Source organism: Nerophis lumbriciformis, linkage group LG01, assembly GCF_033978685.3.
Source record: "Nerophis lumbriciformis linkage group LG01, RoL_Nlum_v2.1, whole genome shotgun sequence".
Lineage (NCBI taxonomy): Eukaryota > Metazoa > Chordata > Actinopteri > Syngnathiformes > Syngnathidae > Nerophis > Nerophis lumbriciformis.
In genome coordinates this window covers 35,787,250-35,807,845 of record NC_084548.2, presented here as the reverse complement: position 1 = coordinate 35,807,845, position 20,596 = coordinate 35,787,250, and the positions used below count along the sequence as shown (strand labels likewise).

Genomic DNA, 20,596 nt, shown 5'->3' with positions numbered 1-20,596 from the left:
GGCTGTCTGGACTTGGTTGATTTGATGTAGTTTCAGACATGCATTCACAAAATATGTTTATATTCAAATGTTTGAACGTATTTTAAACTTTTTTTTTTTTTTTACATAAATAATTGCATAAACTTGCAGCCTTGTACACGACATCCTGCAAAAGCCACACGTTTATATGTGGCTCAAATGTGCCAGTGCATGCACACTCTCATGCACGTATGGGCTCACGTGCACATGCAGTATATTAGATGTTACCACATTCACACAATGTCACTATCAACACACTAACGTGGTTTTATTCCATACAAGTTGTTGATTTTCAAAGCAACTATGCGTCTAATACAGTGGTTCTTAACCTTGTTGGAGGTACCAAACCCCACCAGTTTCATATGCGCATTCACCGAACCCTTCTTTAGTGACAAATAAAATATATATTTTTTCAAATTCAAGACAAAGTTATGTTTTTTTTTACTGGTGCACAAAATGAACCGTGCATGAACATCACCTTGTTCAAAGAACAAAACTAACACAGTGCATTTACTCAAAACAAATTACACACCTGCAAATCAGTCTGACTTCTGCTGTTGCCGTATTCATAATACGCCGATCGGGAGAAGTTTTTATTTACACGATGAGTCTGGTGTGTCTTGACATCCGCGGCAGAGGCTACGCCGAACCCCTGAGTCCGACTCACCGAAACCCTAGGGTTCGATCGAACCCAGGTTAAGAACCACTGGTCTAATATGAACATATTGTACTCTATGTTACCCTGGTGGTATCTAGTGGTTGAGGGGTGAAATTACACCTCTAACAGCATTTGCACGTCTTCCACAGGGAAATGCTTAGATTAATTTGGTTTTATTGGAAAAAGCATCATAAAATAACAGGTTTGAAGTATATAAAAAATGGCCATCACAAAGGGAGTCAATAGGGGACAAACGGGTCCTAAATAGTAGTCTAAGACAAACCATGCTAAAAATAACTGAGCAAAAAACGGCCAACTCAACTTTTGAGATTAATTCCACAATTCCTGTAGGCATATTTTATCCCGCTAATTTAAAAAAATGAAAATTCTGTTGCATGATGTCATCTTCAAAAGCAAAAAAAGGACCCAAAAAGGTCCTGGGCGCCCTGAGGGTTAAACTTTGTTTTGCTTTTTAAGTAGTGTAACCACCCTAATGTTATTTGTGAAGTTTTGTTTAGTATGAATGTTTGTTAAGCGTGGACAGCTGTGTGTCTGTGTCTCGTGTGTGTGTCTGTGTCTCGTGTGTGTGTGTGTGTGTGTGTGTGTGTGTGTGTGTGTGTGCGCAACTCAGAGAGTGACAACTGACAGGTGAAAATTGACAGTCAAAAAATATATAAATGGAATCATTTGATTATAATGGATCAAATGTTTCTATTATTATGCTTGGCACATTCTTGTTGCTCACATGTGATCAATAAAGTGATTGTTGATCACCTCCTACCATTTCTATCAAAAAGTCGCATACGGCCCAGCCGAAATCATTGTGTATAAAATGTCCTAAGCCGTGGCCATATCCGTCTTCACTTTTACTTACGCAGAGACACAGCAGGTAAACAATGTGCATTTATATTTTTGATGGTTAATTCAGAGTGGCATTATGGTGCTTTTATCCTCATCTCATTGAATGTTTGTAGGTGTCTTAATTGAAGTATTCAGAATATGTTTGAGAGTTTCCTGGAAGTTTATTTTGTCATTTTTATTATGTGTGGCGTACACTGTATCCAAACTTCAAGTGCATTGTAATGTTTCACCTTCCAGGAGCGCTGGACTTAGTGCAGCCTCAGAAAATACTTAAGGTGATGGGAGCATATGTGGAAGGTTTGACAGGGAACGCCCACATTTAAGGATTGCCCCACCCACAGTGCACATTTTGGATGAAGGCGCACAGCGACAGACTTATGTCAAGGAGGAGAATGCTGCCCAGCCGGAATCCGCTCAATTGCACAGCTTTTTTCACATAAGCACATGGAAAATTAGGGCCCTAAGTGCAGAACTGTGGACAGTTATAGGCTTCCAGCTTAATTTGAACGCTTTGAACAAGGCCCCTTTCTTCCGAAATGAATGTGTCTCAGTACACCAACAGCTAGATTCATTTCCTAAAAGGAAAACAAAACACACTAAAACATTTCAACACAAACAAATATTTATCCAAAAAGGGCGAACGACGACATTAGAAGAAACACTGGATGGTCAAATGCAAGCTCAATGAGAATATGGTGCATCACCAAAGTTTTATAAACGCTCAAATTTAAAAGTAGAAGCCCCAAAGTATATTTCTCAGAGAAGAGCTCAACCCTATGTAGTCCTCTAATCTGAAGGAAGTTTGAAACACCCTTCCGGGAAGGAGTTCTAGAGGTCCAACCCTCTGGAGCCCAGTTGAAGCGACAGAAAACTGTGTTCACCTGTACTTTCTGCGCCCGCCGTTTGTCTGCTCTCTGGTTCTGGTGATAGATGCGGCTAAAGTTGGACACGATGACAGGAACAGGCAGGGCGATTACCAGCACCCCACTCAGAGAGCAGATTGAGCCAAAGATCTTCCCTGCAATGGTTTTAGGAACCATGTCTCCATACCTGCAAAAGGGTGAAAGAGAATGTCTTAGGGGGCTTACAATTCTTATTTAATACTTCAGTCAAAAATGATGGCATGACATTCGCCTTCACAGACACCACAACTTCACATCCAATCAACCGATGTCCCTATTTCCTTATCTGGAACCAAACATTCAACATACATTTTCAGGTCGGCTCCAGGCATCCATCATCAACAGAGTAAAAAAAATGACCTTGTGACTGTGGCTCATCTCAGGAGGATAGCTCCTGAAACCTGCTTGTCTCACAAAGTTATTGAATAATTCACAGGCACTATTAACCTTTGAAGGCGCACAGCCAATGTTCCCAAAAGTAATTTGGCCCGATCCAGTGTGATATATCTGCAAGTCAAATTTGATCTCATTCCATGTGCAGAAGACATCAACTTTATTGTATGCTTTTTTCTTTCTCAATGGAGAAACCATAACAGAGAAAGTTAAAATTACTTAATTTAAAAAAAAATCTATGTTTCTTATTTAAGAGAAAAGTAGCAGGTAATTTGTCAATTTCTGTTTAAAAAATGTTTCAATGTTAGTTGTCAAGCAATATAAATTGTGCGTGTTTATAAATGTAACATATTTTTAGCAAATATGAGTTTGAGTGGCACTAAAGGGCTGCAAGGTGAGTCGCAGCTGAGAGAGAGTTTACAGACAGCGGCAAATTTAGGAAAGCTTCTGTCTCATCATCGTCACCCCTGCAAAAGGGAAGGTGATGTGTCAGACTGCGAGAAATAAAAACATACCTCAGCTGTGTCAGGCAGTTCTACTGGGAGATAAAATGCATGAAGGTGAAGTCAAAGAGAACTCCACCAATTCCCCAACTTATGTATATGTACTTTCTAGAGGTAGGCGTTTAACATTAACTGTTTATTATGACGATATGATAATAAATTAAGTGCTTCAGTGGGGATGAAAAAAATTCACTTTTGAAGGGACAGTCTTAAAAACATGTTTTATGTTTTCATGAAACTTAAAACTAAATTATAAATGACCGAGACTGGAGCACAGAATGTCATGCTGTGTTCTGACAAAATGGGACTAAACATTCATTGTCCCTTCCAAGAACTTTTACGGTCTTTTCACCCAAATTAAGCAATAACAAGCACAACATAACATTTTATTTCCTCCCTTCTCCATAAGATATTTCCATTAGGAGGAATGAAAAGCTAATCATACTCATCTGCAAGCCATCTGTAATGATATGCTATCAGATTGCTTTATAGAGGCTCTCCTCTCCTAATAGTACAGCCAATTTGCCACCCTCATTTAGTCAAGCTGGCCTGCCTCCCATGATAGCATCTTTCAGTCATTATACATAGCACATAGATAAAGATGGGCTTGCACACTTAAACAAAAACAAAACTGAAGGTGATAGCAAGTTGAGGGAGGGGACGCAAATGTACGCGAGTGATAAGTGGAGGTTTGATGCAATTTATTTCCTTTCTGCCTGAATGAGCTCTTTTTTGAGAAAATTATGTTGAAGGCTGGAATGAACTTAATGTCTCACAGAGAAACAAATTTAATAAACAGTGCAACAAATAGTGTTCTGGAAAGTGATATTTTCTTTTGCAGATACACTGCGTAATCATACAACACAAAGACAGAAAGAAATTTACATATTTCTTTTGCACACACACACATACACAGTGGTTGAGGTGATCAGGTCAGCTGTTGGTCTGGGTTGTCAAAGTCCATCTAGGTCTCTCTGGCCTGGGTTAAACTTCTAACCTCTATGAAAGATGGATAATGGGTTGTTGAGTGAGCCTAAGTGCTTTTGTGATGTATTAGTATAACAAAGTTGGTCTGAGGGATGACGGATTTGTGATGATGGCTGATCATGTTAGTACAGTGTAGGGCTGGGCGGTATTACAGTTAATAACGGTATATTTTAGAAAGAGATATATATTTGAGACAATGCAGCCATACCGGTAACTTTTGATGTGCCTTTGTTAGGGCCTTTTGCTCTTCTCTGCGTCCAACGGGCGCAGCACAGGGCATTCCCTTTGGCTCAACCCCGCCCCTTGCATGTTTACGTAGCCTTCTCCACTGCAAGACTGCATGTACAATTAATAACATGGAGACACTTATTTTCTTCCACATCCATGCTATTTTGCGCCAACCTGTGGTGTTTTGCTGTGTTGTGAAACATGCAGCAGACATTCATTTCACCCACTGTATAGAGTGTACAGGGTCACATTTGTGGGCCACACCTTTCTTTGCACTTCTATATTTTTTTATATTTTTATATATTTACACATTGTTTTTCTTGCATGCACACATCGCACTCTATGGAATGGCCTCCATCTCGTTACCCTGCGTAATGACAATAAAGCTGATTCTGATTCTGACAACAATAATATGGCCACATATTCTGGTTTATATATAAGTATCTATATAGAAGAAGAAGCTCTGGGAGCCGCCGGCTGCAATGGTGCGCTAGAATGATCCAGACACAAAAAAATGCAGTGTTGCAAGACGCTTTTCCAAAGAAGATGTTACGATTGCGCCTCATCTCGGTAATTGTGACCCCAAAATGTGGAGACAGGGAATGGCGTGCAGGTAAGAATTGTATTTAATAAACCAGAAACAAACACTAGTGCAGCTGGGAGTGCACAAACACCCAGCACTAGTGTGACATAAAAGTGCACAAAGAGATTAAAGAGAGCTTAATTCTATACATCAGGATCACCAAAAAACACTGGTAATATCTACAATGATCCAGCCCCGACTGAATGGGGAGGCTGGCATATAAAGAAGCCTTATTGGGATTGGCAGTAGGTGAGTGTCCTAATCAATAAACAGAAGCAGGTGTCTCCATTAGTGCTCCATCCTGACTGCGTTAAGGCAGGGAAAGTTCACAGCTATTGATCGACGGCGTCAACTGGAGCCGCTGGAGCAGGTATCAAGGATGGGTGGAGGGAGGCTTGCAGAAGGACGGTTGCTCCCTCCAATGCAGATCCACCACAGTGTTTGCATGGAACAGGAGCCGTCGGGGACTTGAGCGAGCGTGGCGCAAGAACAGGAACCATCGGTAACTTGAGCGAGAGTGGCGCAGTGGCGTCTTGAGCAGGAATGGGTGGCGTTTGTGCCTTGAGCTAGTGTGACGCAGTAGCAGGTGGCGTTTGAGCTTTGATTGTGCTGGAACTTGAACTTGTGGGAGTTGAGCTCTTAGAAGCTGTGGTGTAGGCTCTGGTGGTTGGATACGTGTGTACACACATGGCAGAGCCTGGCTGGTGGCCTTAGTCAAGGTGACAGTCCATGCAGACATCGTCACCACATGGGTGGGCAGCCGCACAATGCTGGTTTGAATCCATGAAGTGCCACATTTTGTGAGAAAGATGTAGTGTTTCCATTTGCCTCACAATACATCTGCAGTACTGAGGATCTACAATATGAGATTCCCCAACCTAAGCGCATTCTTGAGAGGAAGCAATGTAGCGGAAACAAATACATTTTTAAGGCTCACTGTCTTTCTGGACGCATTTAAGGAGGTCTTCCATCAAATGTTTAAACTGTGCAAATCTGCACTTGCACTACCCGTGAGTACTGGATCCTGTAAGGGCAGTTTTTCTTTGCTATAGTTAATCAAAACTGATGAGCATTTAAACAATGCGGGTGTGTTGAGTGTAGAATCAAGAAGGGCTTGGGCCATTGCGCCATTCATCTTGATGACTTTGTGAATGTGTTTGCCAAAAAACATAACAAAATGATGTGCTGCATGTATGATCTATATTATAATGACTCACTAGATGGACAGTTGTTCGTTTGGTGAAGCTGGGACGTTATTACCAGTTGGATTTGGGTAGGTGGAAAAATGTTTCTACCAATGCAGGGTTGGGGGCGCAAACAGTTTTTCATTCGTTGTGATGCAGTTTCTTTGAGCGGTGTCCTCCTCAGATACAAAAAGCCTATCCATCCATAATGCTACTCAGCCACTCAGTGCAGATACTCTCCATTTTTTCGCCATAGGTCGGCCAGCTCCACATAAACAACAAAAAATCCTGCTGGTCCTGGCTTTCTCGGCCCCCATCTCAGTTTGCTCCGACCTTTCACCCTCTCTTTGTGTTCGCTCAGCTTCTGTAACCAGTGGTTCATCCTCCGTATATTCAGGTTAAAAAAATCTAAGGGTGTGAATCTTCCTTTGTACAAAAATAGTCATCTATTTCGAGGTCTGCCATGATTAGCAAACACACGCTATTGTTGCCGGAAGTAGGGAGTACATTGCTATGGACACTGAAATAAATGCGCAGAGGAAAAAAGACATGTTTAAAATGACCAAAATGAGGTAAATATTGTACACATTACATATTGTTATGAACGTATCTGTACTACATTATATAGATACACACAGCATGTATATACAACGTTGATGGAGGGTTTTGAAGATGTGCTAGAGGGCAACACAGGGGACACTCAGTAGCCGCATCTTACATCTTGTCTCATCAAAATTCCGAAAAAAAACTGCAGTTCCCCTTCAAATCTATACATCAGGAGCACAAACAAACACCTGTAACAATTACAATGATCCAGCCCTAACTGATTGGCGAGGCTGCCGTATAAAAAAACAAATTGTGATTGGCACCAGGTGAGTGTCCTAAGCACCAAACAGAGGCAGGTGTGTCCATCATGACTGTGGTGAGGCAGGGGAAGTGGACAGAAAGTGGAGAAATCAAGAAGGAAGGAGTTCTGAGACCAACTAAACCAGGGGTGCTCACACTTTTTCTGCAGGCGAGCTACTTTTCAATTGATCAAGTCGTGGGGATCTAACTCATTCATATATATAATTTATATTTACTTATTTATGAAACATATGTTTTTGTTAACAAGTTAAAGGTGTTTAATGATAATACAAGCATGTTTAACACATATAGTTAATATTGTTAATAAATTAAAGGTGTTTAATGAAAATACAAGTTTGTTTAATATATATAGTTAATATTGTTAACAAGTTAAAGGTGATTAATGATAATACAAGCATGTTTAACACATATAGTTAATATTGTTAAGTTAAAGGTGTTTAAAGATAATGCAAACATGTTTAACACATATAGTTAATATTGTTAACAAGTTAAAGATGTTTAGTGATAATGTAAGCATGTTTAACACATATAGTTAATATTGTTAATAAATTAAAGGTGTTTAATGATAATACAAGAATGTTTAACACATAGTTCATATTGGTAATAAGTTAAAGGTGTTTAAAGATAATACAAGCATGTTTAACACATATAGTTAATATTGTTAATAAGTTAAAGGTGTTTAAAGATAATACAAGCATGTTTAACACATATAGTTAATATTGTTAATAAGTTAAAAGTGTTTAGAGATAATACAAGCATGTTTAACACATATAGATTCCTTTCTTTCATAAAGACAAGAATATAAGTTGGTGTATTACCTGAATCTGATGACTTGCATTGATTGGAATCAGACAGCAGTGCTGATAAGGTCCGCATTTTCGAATGGAGGAGAAAAAAAGTCCTCCTTTCTGTCCAATACCACATGAAAGTGGTTGGTTTTTGGCATCTTATTTATCCAGCTTCCGTACTCCTTTGTATACACTTTACAAGAAATACATTGTCGGCAAACTCCGTAGCTTGCTAGCTTGTGCACGCCAGCTTTCTGAGACTCTTATTTTGGTAGCGCAGGCAGGATGAAGTAGCGCTTTTATTGTGCAACTGTGCAGTCGGTCTTTGGAGTTTTGACAACAGGTACGGCGCCAGAGTCTGTTGAAATAAAGTGTTTCTCGCCTTCCAGTCGGTAATTTTAATGAGCTGGGAGCAGCCAGCGTCATCTCAGAAGACCCTCGGGTGCCGTGAATGTCAATCAAGTGACGAAAGTGACGTCATAGTGAAGATTTATGATCGCTCATTTTTAGGACTATTTTTTTAATAGCTGGCTGGTGATCGACTGACACACCCTCCGAGATCGACCGGTAGCTCGCGATCGACGTAATGAGCACCCCTGAACTGAACTCATAAACACAGGAAAACAATACAACGTCCGACCTGTCCAGGCAGGCCATGACAGAAGATACAGAATGGCTCCTTTTGATGTCTGCTGGGCCCAAATCCATCATCCAACTGCTCAAAAATGTAATTGCTGCATAAACAATATGTCTCTACTATATTTATATTCTTCCAAAATGAGTAAATATAGCCACAAAAATACTGTCAGCAAACACAATCAGATTTGATAAACACATAGCGTGTGCTAAATGATTACATTTGCTCCTCCTCACAGTATTGTGGGTGTTCTGATAATCTGCGTATGAATGAGGGCATATACATTAAATGGGTTGCATTTATTTATCAGATGCAATCCTCTTTGCACAAGCTTCGTAGACCAGCTTTGTGCTGTCAAGTTTGCATATATTTTTTTAAAGCGTGTCCAGAAAGAGAAAGCTCGCTTGCGCAATAAGTAGAGAGAAAAGACTTGCGGCAACCTCTTCTCAGGTTTCTGCCCTGTATTTCATAAGGAAATGTGCAAATATGGGCATATATTTTGTGAAATTATTAAAAACTTTTTGAATCATACAGAAAATACATGTGTAATTATTCAGCGAACAAATATGAATATCTTATTTGTTATCATTATTAGTATTTTTATTTTTCATCATGACCCGTGAGGCAAAGCCTGATTACACGTCCCTGGCCTTTGAGCATTTTCATTACAGACGTGCTTTTCTGTTTTTATATTGTACAGCAATTTCAGGCATCCTGCTGAACAGGTGGTCTAACTCACCCTCTAGCTTGCTGATGGTGTTCTTGTTATATTTTTTGGTTTTAAAATGGAACTTTGAGCAAGCTGCAAACAGACCCTTTAATTCCTTTTAATTAGCCACATTACAGTTTGGTTGTCCATTGGTTTGTTTACAAAACAGAATGGACACACCTACAAACCACTTGACAATTTTTCCCAACAGAAATTAATTTCACATTCATATAATTAAATTGCAAACGTATGAATACATGACTCAAAGCCTTAGGAAGTCTTTGCTCACAATTAAGTACAGGTAGCCTATAATTAGTTCATACAAAGTTCACAATTCATCTCGGAGGGTTCTTTAGTGAAAATGATGGTGCCGAGTACCGACCCCTGCGGGACACCACATGTGACGGAGAGCAGCCTGGACTTACATCAGTCAATCCTGCCGGACAGGTACACTGAAAGTAATTGCATTTAATGTATTGTCAATTTCCAACAGTAGTTTAATGTATTAATGTTATACTTTCTTATACTGTAGTTTGCAATGCATTGTGGGTAGTTAAACCTGAAGCAACAGGAAACAGGTCTTCAACAATATGTCAATGTGATAAATTACATTACTTGTTAAAGCACGGAAGACGTGTTTCTACACGCGAACAAAAAGTTCTGCTTCCTCTGCATCCGTTGTGAATCTAGAAGTAACACAGTATTCAATATTTGAACTTATCTTTGTTTTTTTTGCCAAGAGAATGATGTTAGAAATGAAACTTTTGCTTGGTTGGAATACAATCTACAGTGTGCATCCCTCAAAGGCTGAAAATAGGCCCTTTGATGATCTTGGAAGGCAAGCTTATGAACTGTAAGGCCAGATTTCCTATAATTACGTTCCTGGGCACGGACGGCCATTTTCGTTTGGCGTAGTTCCTGTGTAAACCAGGGAACAGAACGTGTTGCAATAGGGACATGAAGGACAAAAACATTGCTCAGGGATGTACTGTAATGTTCCTCAAGTTCATCCACTGATGTTAAGACTGGGCAGATGATTTGCTGGAGGTCTATAGCCATCAAAGTATGATCGATATGTTTCCAGTTTCAAAAATTCCTTCGGCCATACTTGCCAACCTTGAAACCTCCATTGGGCGGGGTCGGGGTGGGCGGGGCCGGGGGGAAGGTTTAAGGGGGGAGTATATTTATAGCGAGAATTCACTGAAAGTCAAGTTTTTCTTATATATATATGTATAAATAAAATAAATACTTGACTTTCAGTTAATTCTAGCTATGTATATATATATATATGTATTTTATTTTATATATATATATATATATACATATAAATAAAACAAATATTTGAATTTCAGTGTTCATTTATTTGCACATATACAATTATACACACATAACACTCCTCTACTCATTGTTGTATTTGAAAGTGCAATGCTTTGCAGCCAGTAGCACAGCCTTTGAAGGAGCGTAGGTATGGGCAGTGTAATATTTTAGGTTGGAGTCAATAACCAGGCGAGGCGATGAAGTTACGTCTCTTTACTTCATACTTCAGAACCGACTCCCACACTTGCCCATGACAAATTTGTGCTTTGTTTTAAAGATGTGATATTTGCATTTACACTATATGAAAAAAAATTTGATAAGGAATTTTACCTTTGCAACCTCATTATACTATTGGCTAAGTTTTATATTCATAAATGTAAGTTTCTCAATACCCGACCTGTTTTTTGTGCCTTTAAAAACGATTTAGAACACTACATTAAAACACTCTCTACCTCTAACAACCAAAAAGCTGTGAAAACAATAATGCTGTGCTCCAAATTTGGATTATTTACGGAACTTGTGTGAGCCTATGGCTTTACCTTTTGTTACATATATATATATATAGCATTCTTCTTTAGTTGCTTTGAGTTTACAAACCCCCTGGCGCTATTTTGTACTGTTTTTGTACTGTTTCTGTACTTGTTTTGATTCTTTTTCTATTTTTTTGATTGTTGAATGTTAAAAATAAAGGTTTTGAAAAAAAAAAGAAAAAGAAAAAAAAGACTGCTACACTTGCCGTCAGGGTGCGCAATACAACGTAAACCGTTGGCCAACCAAAACGTAACCACAAAACACTATACGGTATAGTGTTCTGTGGTTACTTTTTGGTTGGCAAAGCGGACGTGACGACAAGCTGTCCTCACTCAGGTCCGCACGGACCTGGAGGGGGTGTGCCTTAAGTCCGGCTGGAAATCGGGAGGAATTCGGGAGAATGGTTGTCCTGGGAGATTTTCGGGAGAGGCACTGAAATTCGGGAGTCTCCCGGAAAATTCGGGAGGGTTTGCAAGTATGCCTTCGGCTGTTGTTACTATCAGGCAGTACAAATGTGAAGCCCATAGAGACCGCCTTGTGGTCGGACACAAATACATCTTGTTTATCTAAACCAACTGTTCTCAAAGTTTTTTTTTACCAAGGACCACCTCACAAAAAATGTGGCTCTCCACTTACCACCATAATGACCAACATTAAAATACTGCAGCGTAGTAGGCCTAAGTATTCATTAAAAACAAAGCAACAATTTTATTTAACATGTATATTTAATATTTTGGCCATTGTAACATTACTCACAGTTGAATATAGGAAAATAAAACACTGTACTTTAATCAAGTGATTATTTGGTGTACCGCTGGATAAAGCCAGCGTACCACTTATGGTATACTTACCCCCGTTTAAGAATTGCTGATCTATACTGATTGCTGATTCCCAGTCGAATGGCTGTTCTCTTCAAAACATGTCAGCATCGTTTTATGTATGAGTCATCACGTGCACAATAGTCTGTTCAATTAATATCATATATGACTCTATTGGAACATTGGATATATTAATTACAGCAGATGACAGTCAGGTGAAACTAGAACTTTAACGATGGAGGAGTTTCACACATCTCATATGATCAATTAAACAGTATGACCTGAAAGGTGCCATCCATGATTGTGACTAGTAAAGAAGTATTAGTTGTGAAACTTACAGGACCATTGGCTACATATGAGTTTCCTTGTTACGTTTATGTGTTTTTATTACAGTATATTATGCTGAAATACATTTTCTTTTTATCGATGAATGAAAGTTACTTCATGTGAGCAAATAAAAATGTTTTTTTTTTCAGTTTTATACAGAATTGTATTCTGTCAGCATGACAAAAAAATAGTACAGAAACCTAATGAAGGACCATGCTAAGACTGAGAGGTGGACATCAGGGCTATGTCTGTCAGAGTATGTAGGTGACGAACCCCAAGATGCAGAGAAGGCGGAAGGCATTGTGCGAGAAAACATGATTTAATTAAAACACTAAGGCAAAACTACAAACGAAAGGGTAACAAAAGGCGCGCACAAGGCGGAGAACAAACTTGGCTATGAACTAAAATAGCACAGAGGCTAACTGTGGACAAGAAACCAAAAACACTTACTGTGACACGAAGGAACTAGGACATGAGCAGAGTGAAACAAAAGTAGACAGAGCTACAACGACAAGTATTAAGAACAACGACACGACAGGTAGGAACGACAATGATCCAGCAGTGACTGGAGGGTAGGGCAGGTATAAATAGCAGCTGGCTGATTGACACCAGGTGTGGCCAGGTGCCAATCAGCCACAGCTGAGGGGACACAGCACTCAGGGAGAAACAGGAAACAGCACCAAAACAAGAGCGCTGACAGGAAATACTACACACACACACACACACACACACACACACACACACACACACACACACACACACACACACACACACACACACACACACACACACACACACACACACACACACACACACACACACACACACACACACACACACACACACACACACACACACACACACACACACACACACACACACACACACACACACACACACACACACACACACACACACACACACACACACACACACACACACACAGGAAAAACTCAAAACATAACTAAACTGTCAGTGACAAACCTGACAGTAGCCCCCCTTCCCACAACGGATACCAGACGTTCTAGGAACCCCCCCCCAAAAAACAGTCCAAAGTCACGGGAGGGTGGAGGGAGGACAAGGAGGTGGGCCACCAGGCCAAGTGTCCCCGCAACCAGCGGGGAAGAGTTAGGTGGCGACGGCGAGTTGAACGCCGCCGCAATTGGCGAGGCGGCTCGACCGCCGGCATGGGAGGACCCACCGGAGACGATGGTGGCGCCCTCTGCTGGCCCACCGGAGAAGATGGTGGCGCCCTCTGCTGGCCCACCGGGGAGGATGGCGGTGGCGCCCTCTGCTGGCCCACCGGGGAGGATGGCGGTGGCGCCCTCTGCTGGCCCACCGGGGAGGATGGCGGTGGCGCCCTCTGCTGGCCCATCGGAGTGCATGGTGGCGGCGTCTGTTGGCTCACCGGAGAGGAGGATGGTGGCGCCCTCTGCTGCTGGCCCACCGGAGAAGAGGATGGTGGCGCCCTCTGCTGCTGGCCCACCGGAGAAGAGGATGGTGGCGCCCTCTGCTGCTGGCCCACCGGAGAAGAGGATGGTGGCGCCCTCTGCTGCTGGCCCACCGGAGAAGAGGATGGTGGCGCCCTCTGCTGCTGGCCCACCGGAGAAGAGGATGGTGGCGCCCTCTGCTGCTGGCCCACCGGAGAAGAGGATGGTGGCGCCCTCTGCTGCTGGCCCACCGGAGAAGAGGATGGTGGCGCCCTCTGCTGCTGGCCCACCGGAGAAGAGGATGGTGGCGCCCTCTGCTGCTGGCCCACCGGAGAAGAGGATGGTGGCGCCCTCTGCTGCTGGCCCACCGGAGAAGAGGATGGTGGCGCCCTCTGCTGCTGGCCCACCGGAGAAGAGGATGGTGGCGCCCTCTGCAGCTGGTCCACCGGAGAGGAGGATGGTGGCGCCCTCTGCTGCTGGCCCACCGGAGAGGAGGATGGTGGCGCCGTCTGCTGCTGGCCCACCGGAGAGGAGGATGGTGGCGCCGTCTGCTGCTGGCCCACCGGAGAGGAGGATGGTGGCGCCGTCTGCTGCTGGCCCACCGGAGAGGAGGATGGTGGCGCCGTTGGTTGTAGACCCACCGGAGTGCATGGTGGCGTCTGCCGGCCCACCGGACTGCATGGTGGCGTCTGCCGGCCCACCGGACTGCATGGTGGCGTCTGCCGGCCCACCGGACTGCATGGTGGCGTCTGCCGGCCCACCGGACTGCATGGTGGCGCCGTAGGTTGCAGACCCACCGGAGATGATGGCGCCGTCTCTTGCAGACCCACTGGGGCGAGAAGTAGCTGTGCCTCCCCAGCTGCACTGCTACTCATAGCCCCTCCCCCAAGGGACGGATCCCAGACGTCCCCAGATAGGACCACAGACGACAGGGGTGGGAGGGAGAGGGCTTGAAAAGCGGCCGAACTTTTCTTCAGATTAGCCATTAAGTCCAAAACTTTGTTAAGCCTCTCCGCCATGGACATCTCTGCGAGATTCGAATTTGGCTGGATCATTATGTCAGAGTATGTAGGTGACGAACCCCAAGATGCAGAGAAGGCGGAAGGCATTGTGCGAGAAAACATGATTTAATTAAAACACTAAGGCAAAACTACAAACGAAAGGGTAACAAAAGGCGCGCACAAGGCGGAGAACAAACTTGGCTATGAACTAAAATAGCACAGAGGCTAACTGTGGACAAGAAACCAAAAACACTTACTGTGACACGAAGGAACTAGGACATGAGCAGAGTGAAACAAAAGTAGACAGAGCTACAACGACAAGTATTAAGAACAACGACACGACAGGTAGGAACGACAATGATCCAGCAGTGACTGGAGGGTAGGGCAGGTATAAATAGCAGCTGGCTGATTGACACCAGGTGTGGCCAGGTGCCAATCAGCCACAGCTGAGGGGACACAGCACTCAGGGAGAAAAGGAAACAGCACCAAAACAAGAGCGCTGACAGGAAATACCACACACACACACACACACACACACACACACACACACACACACACACACACACACACACACACACACACACACACACACACACACACACACACACACACACACAGAGGAAAAACTCAAAACATAACTAAACTGTCAGTGACAAACCTGACAATGTCATTTATTTAATAATACCACCTTAACATTTGACAACCAAACAATTACACAAGGCGACTCAGTAAAGAATTTGGGTATTATCTTCGACCTAACTCTCTCGTTTGAGTCACACATTAAGAGTGTTACTAAAACGGCCTTCTTTCATCTCCGTAATATCGCTAAAATTCGTTCCATTTTGTCCACTAGTGACGCTAAGATCATTATTCATGCGTTCGTTACGTCTCGTCTTGATTACTGTAACGTATTATTTTCAGGTCTCCCTATGTCTAGCATTAAAAGATTACAGTTGGTACAAAATGAGGCTGCTAAACTTTTGACAAGAACAAGAAAGTTTGATCATATTACGCCTATACTGGCTCACCTGCACTGGCTTCCTGTGCACTTAAGATGTGACTTTAAGGTTTTACTACTTACGTATAAAATACTACACGGTCTAACTCCAGCCTATCTTGCTGATTGTATTGTGCCATGTGTCCCGGCCAGAAATCTGCTTTCAAAGAAGTCCGGCTTATTAGTGATTCCCAGAGCCCCAAAAAAGTCTGCGGGCTATAGAGCGTTTTCTATTCGGGCTCCAGTACTATGGAATGGCCTCCCGGTAACAATTAGAGATGCTACCTCAGTAGAAGCATTTAAGTCCCATCTTTAAACTCATTTGTATACTCTAGCCTTTAAATAGACCCCCCTTTTAGACCAGTTGATCTGCCGTTTCTTTTCTTTTCTCCTCTGCCCCTCTCCCTTGTGGAGGGGGAGACACACAGGTCAGGTGGCCATGGATGAAGTGCTGGCTGTCCAGAGTCGGAACCCGGGGTGGACCGCTCGCCTGTGCATCGGTTGGGAACATCTCTGCGCTGCTGACCCGTCTCCGCTCGGGATGGTTTCCTGCTGGCCCCACTATGGACTGGACTCTCACTATTATGTTGGATCCACTATGGACTGGACTTTCGCTGATATGTTGGATCCACTATGGACTGGACTTTCACCCACTCGACATCCATTGCTTTCGGTCTCCCCTAGAGGAGGGGGGGTTACCCACATATGCGGTCCTCTCCAAGGTTTCTCATAGTCATTCACATCGACGTCCCACTGGAGTGAGTTTTTCCCTTGCCCTTATGTGGGCTCTGTACCGGGGATGTTGTTGTGGCTTGTGCAGCCCTTTGAGACACTTGTGATTTAGTGCTATATAAATAAACATTGATTGATTGATTGAATCATTCTTTTCTAAAGTGAGAAAACTTCCAAACACGGTTTGCCAAATTATCTTAGAGTTTGGAGAATGTAATTTCTGTTTTAAGAAATGAGCCAAACTAAGGTAGAACAACTATTTTACCACAATTTCCCAGCTATAGAGTGCATCAAATTGTAAGCAACACCCACATAATTTTTGGACACATTTTATTTTGTACTGGCTTCACCAGTAAACACATTGATAAATGAAATATGTACACAGAGACTTGTGTTCATTCACAAATTTAACAAAAGGGTCATTGAGCGCGGTCTTTGTCTTTCTCCTCCTCCTGCCCGCAGTCTGGACTTCCGGGTCTCGTTAGTGGTGGTGGATTTCTTTTCAGTGCGGTGGCTGTTTCCTTTTTAATTGGTTGGGTGGCTCGTCTTTGGCTTTGGGGCTGTGTGGTGTGCATTTCATCGTCTCTTCTCCATTATGAGGGTGAAGCCATAACATGCTAAATGGCTGACTGAATCTTCGGCAATTTCATTAGTCTGATGTACTAGGACTAAATCTATTAGCGGCACGTGAAGCTTGTGAACCTGAAAAAATCTATAGATTAGCCGCAGCATTGTATAAAGCGCTGGTTTCGAAGCGTGGGAAAAACGTTGCGGCTTCTAGTGCGGAAACTACGGTATTTATTACACTAATTTGCTTAGTCACCTACAGTATACAGCAAAGCTCATATAGCTTTTATAACAACAGTACATTGGTCTATCCCTTACGCCTTTAATACTCACAATGTATTGACGTGGCCCATGCATCTGTCAATTTTTCTGTGTGCTATATATATATATATATATATATATATATATATATATATATATATTTTTTTTTTTTTGTTTTTTTTTTTTTGTTTGTTTGTTTGTTTTTTGTTGTTTTTTTGTTTTTTGAGAATTGTATTTATTAGAGAATTAGCTGTAAGCAGTTTTTGTTTTTTATGACTCATTAGAAAATCTTTAAAGCTCAGGGAAGCAGTTATTAATCTTGGCATTTTGTTCCCTTAATGTACCAAAGTACGAATTGAAACGTGTCCTTCATCCCTCGTGCATGTAGAGGTAGATACCAGCACATCTGCACAATATTGTCATTGCAACAAAGCTAATCGCTTCTGAGTTGAGCACAGTGACAAATTGCCTCTCCAGGCTTCTAACCTTCAAACAAGCATTCATCTGTACGCTCATCTGACTTTTCATGGCCAGTAACTCAAGGTGAAGTAACTTGAATGACACATGGTTCTTCAGATAGTGGAGAAAGGTCTATAATCAAGCCTGAAAATGTCACAGCAGGAAAGCAATAGCAGGTACAGCGATTAAAAAAAAAAAGGATGAGATAGAAGAAAGATCAAGATGACAGTAAAGAAGAGAACAACATATTTAGATTTGGGCAGTGTGCAATGGAGGATATGTTTGGTTCCATTCTATAACACTTTTTTTGTCCAGTATCTTCATGAGAAGGTAAAAGGAAAAAAAGTAGAACAGGGAAAATATAGACATTTATTTTAATCAATTTTTTTTAACTGTCCTTTCCAGCCACACAGGCAAATCATACTGTTGATGTGGATGCCAATATCTGCTTTACAGATTTACTTTACAAAAGAGAAGTGTGGGATACTTCGCTTGTTTCCTTATTTGTATTTGACTTTATTAAATGTTTGGATATATTTAGTGTTTGGGGCAGTCGGACCGGAGCATGAAGGGATAAAAAAGAAAAAAATGGGGAAATTGTGGGTACAAGAGGGGCGACAACACAGAGGGACACAATGACAAAAACAACATAACTACATCACCAAATATGATGTATGCAATACACCAGGATTTGATGAGAACCATGAGGAAATTAGCGCCATGCTGAAGGAAAACAACCGCCTTCATCAAGCCTACATCCAAGATCCACAGTTATCATCCAAGAAAGACGCATTTTCAAACACCAGGCGTACCATCCAAACAAATTTACAAAATATGCAAAACAAATGGCTCAGCGACAAAGCAGCAGAAATTCAGAGATTTGCAGACATGAATGACACCAAACACTTCTATGAGTCTCTAAAAGCAGTCTATGGTCCTCAAGCTTCTGATCACCGACCGTGAGCAGATTCTCGAAAGATGGGCAGAACATTTAGAAAGCATCCTTAATCGGCCATCATCCATAAATGACGAGGCGATAAATCGACTTCCACAATTACAGACAAATGAAACCATGGATGTTGAACCCACTAAGCAAGAGATCGTAAAGGCCATCAAACAGCTTTCCTTTGGAAAATCTCCAAGTTCAGATGCTATCCCAGCCGAAATCTACAAAGCTGGAGGAGAATCACTGAAACAGAAACTTCAAAAGCTGTTTGTGTCCTTCTGGAGTTATGTTTTTTTACCTCAGGAATACAAAGATGCATCCATTGTGCACTTGTACAAGAGAAAGGGTAACCGACAGGACTGCAACAACCACAGAGGCATATCCCTCCTTTGTATAGCGGGGAAGATCTTGGCAAGAATCCTGCTGAATCGTTTGATCGTGCATCTGGAAGATTGTTTATTGCCAGAGTCGGTGTGGTTTTCGGGCTGGAAGAGGAACTGTTGACATGGTCTTTGCGGCGCGTCAGCTGCAAGAAAAGTGTGAAGACCTTTGTAGACCTGACCAAGGCCTTTGACACTGTGAGCAGGGGTGGTTTGTGGAAGATAATGGCTAAGTTTGGATGCCCAGAGCACTTCACGGATATGGTTCGCCAGTTTCATGACGGCATGATGACCAGGGTCCTTGACAATGGAGAAGCATCCAAAGACTTCCCTGTGAGCAACAGAGTTAAGCAGGGTTGCGTATTAGCCCCTACCCTGTTTAGCATGATGTTTTCTGCAATGCTGACGGAAGCCTTTGCTACAGAGAATCCAGAGGCGTGCCTTACATATCAAACTGATGGCAAGCGCTTCAACCTTCGGGGACTCAAGGCTGTTACAAACGTCAAGGAAACTGTGATCGGTGATCTCCTCTTTGCAGACGACTGCGCCTTAAATTCAACTACTGAACAAGATATGTAACACAGTGTCAACCAGTTCTCAAGGGCTTGTGACAACTATGGCCTAACAATAAGGACAAAGAAGATGGAAGTCCTCCATCAACCCGTACCACGTAATCAATATGTTGAACCTTCAATTCAGGTCAAAGGAGAAAACCTCAAAGCGGTAGACAAGTTTACATACCTGGGAAGTACCCAGTCTTGTGTGGTACACATCGACGATGAAGTAGACTGCAGAATTGCAAAAGCCAGCGCAGCATTTGGTAGGTAAAGAAGTAATGTATGGAGTTGTCGTGGCATCAGGCTCAAAACGAAGATATGAGTTTACAGGGCAGTAGTGATAACAACTCTACTGTACGCTTGTGAAACATGGACAGTTTATGCCAAACATGCCAGGAAACTGAACCACTTCCACATCACTTGCTTGCGCCAGCTGATGAACATCCGCCGGCAAGACAAAGTGCCAGACACTGAAGTTCTTTCTCGTGCCAAGCTACCATCAATATAGGTTCCTCTTCAGCGCTCTCAAGCCCGTTGAACTGGTCATGTATACAGAATGCCGGATACAAGGATAACCAAACAACTTCTGTACGGGGAACTGTCTTGTGGCACCAGGTCTGTAGGCGGGCAGCGCAAACGCTTTAAGGACTAATTTAAAGCTAACCTTAAGACGCTCAACATCAACCCAGAGACATGGGAGGAGCTGGCAGACGATCGTTCTGTATGGCGTACGGCAATCTCGGTTGGGACTAGAAATGCTGGGAACACTCGCATTGAAGCATGCAAGAGGAAACGTGAGCTCCGGAAGCTGAGAGTGTCAAGTACCTCCGCTCCAACTGACACAAGTAATTTCAAGTGTCCTACATGTAGCAGATACTTCCGAGCAAGGATCGACCTGAGGACACATCAACCACAATCAACTACTTAGATGTCCTGCTCATTGTCGACAATGACC

At 42.5% G+C, this 20,596-nt stretch overlaps 1 protein-coding gene across 2 annotated transcripts in view; it reads right to left on the bottom strand.

Annotated features, from left to right (window-relative positions):
- kcnd3 (potassium voltage-gated channel, Shal-related subfamily, member 3) overlaps window positions 1-20,596 on the bottom strand; it is a 314,453-nt gene that overhangs the window by 62,688 nt on the left and 231,169 nt on the right. For both annotated transcript variants that reach the window (XM_061980346.2, XM_061980353.2), the window contains exon 3: window positions 2,419-2,587. In XM_061980346.2, coding sequence (XP_061836330.1) covers window positions 2,419-2,587 — 169 coding nt within the window. The remainder of the gene's footprint in view (window positions 1-2,418; window positions 2,588-20,596) is intronic.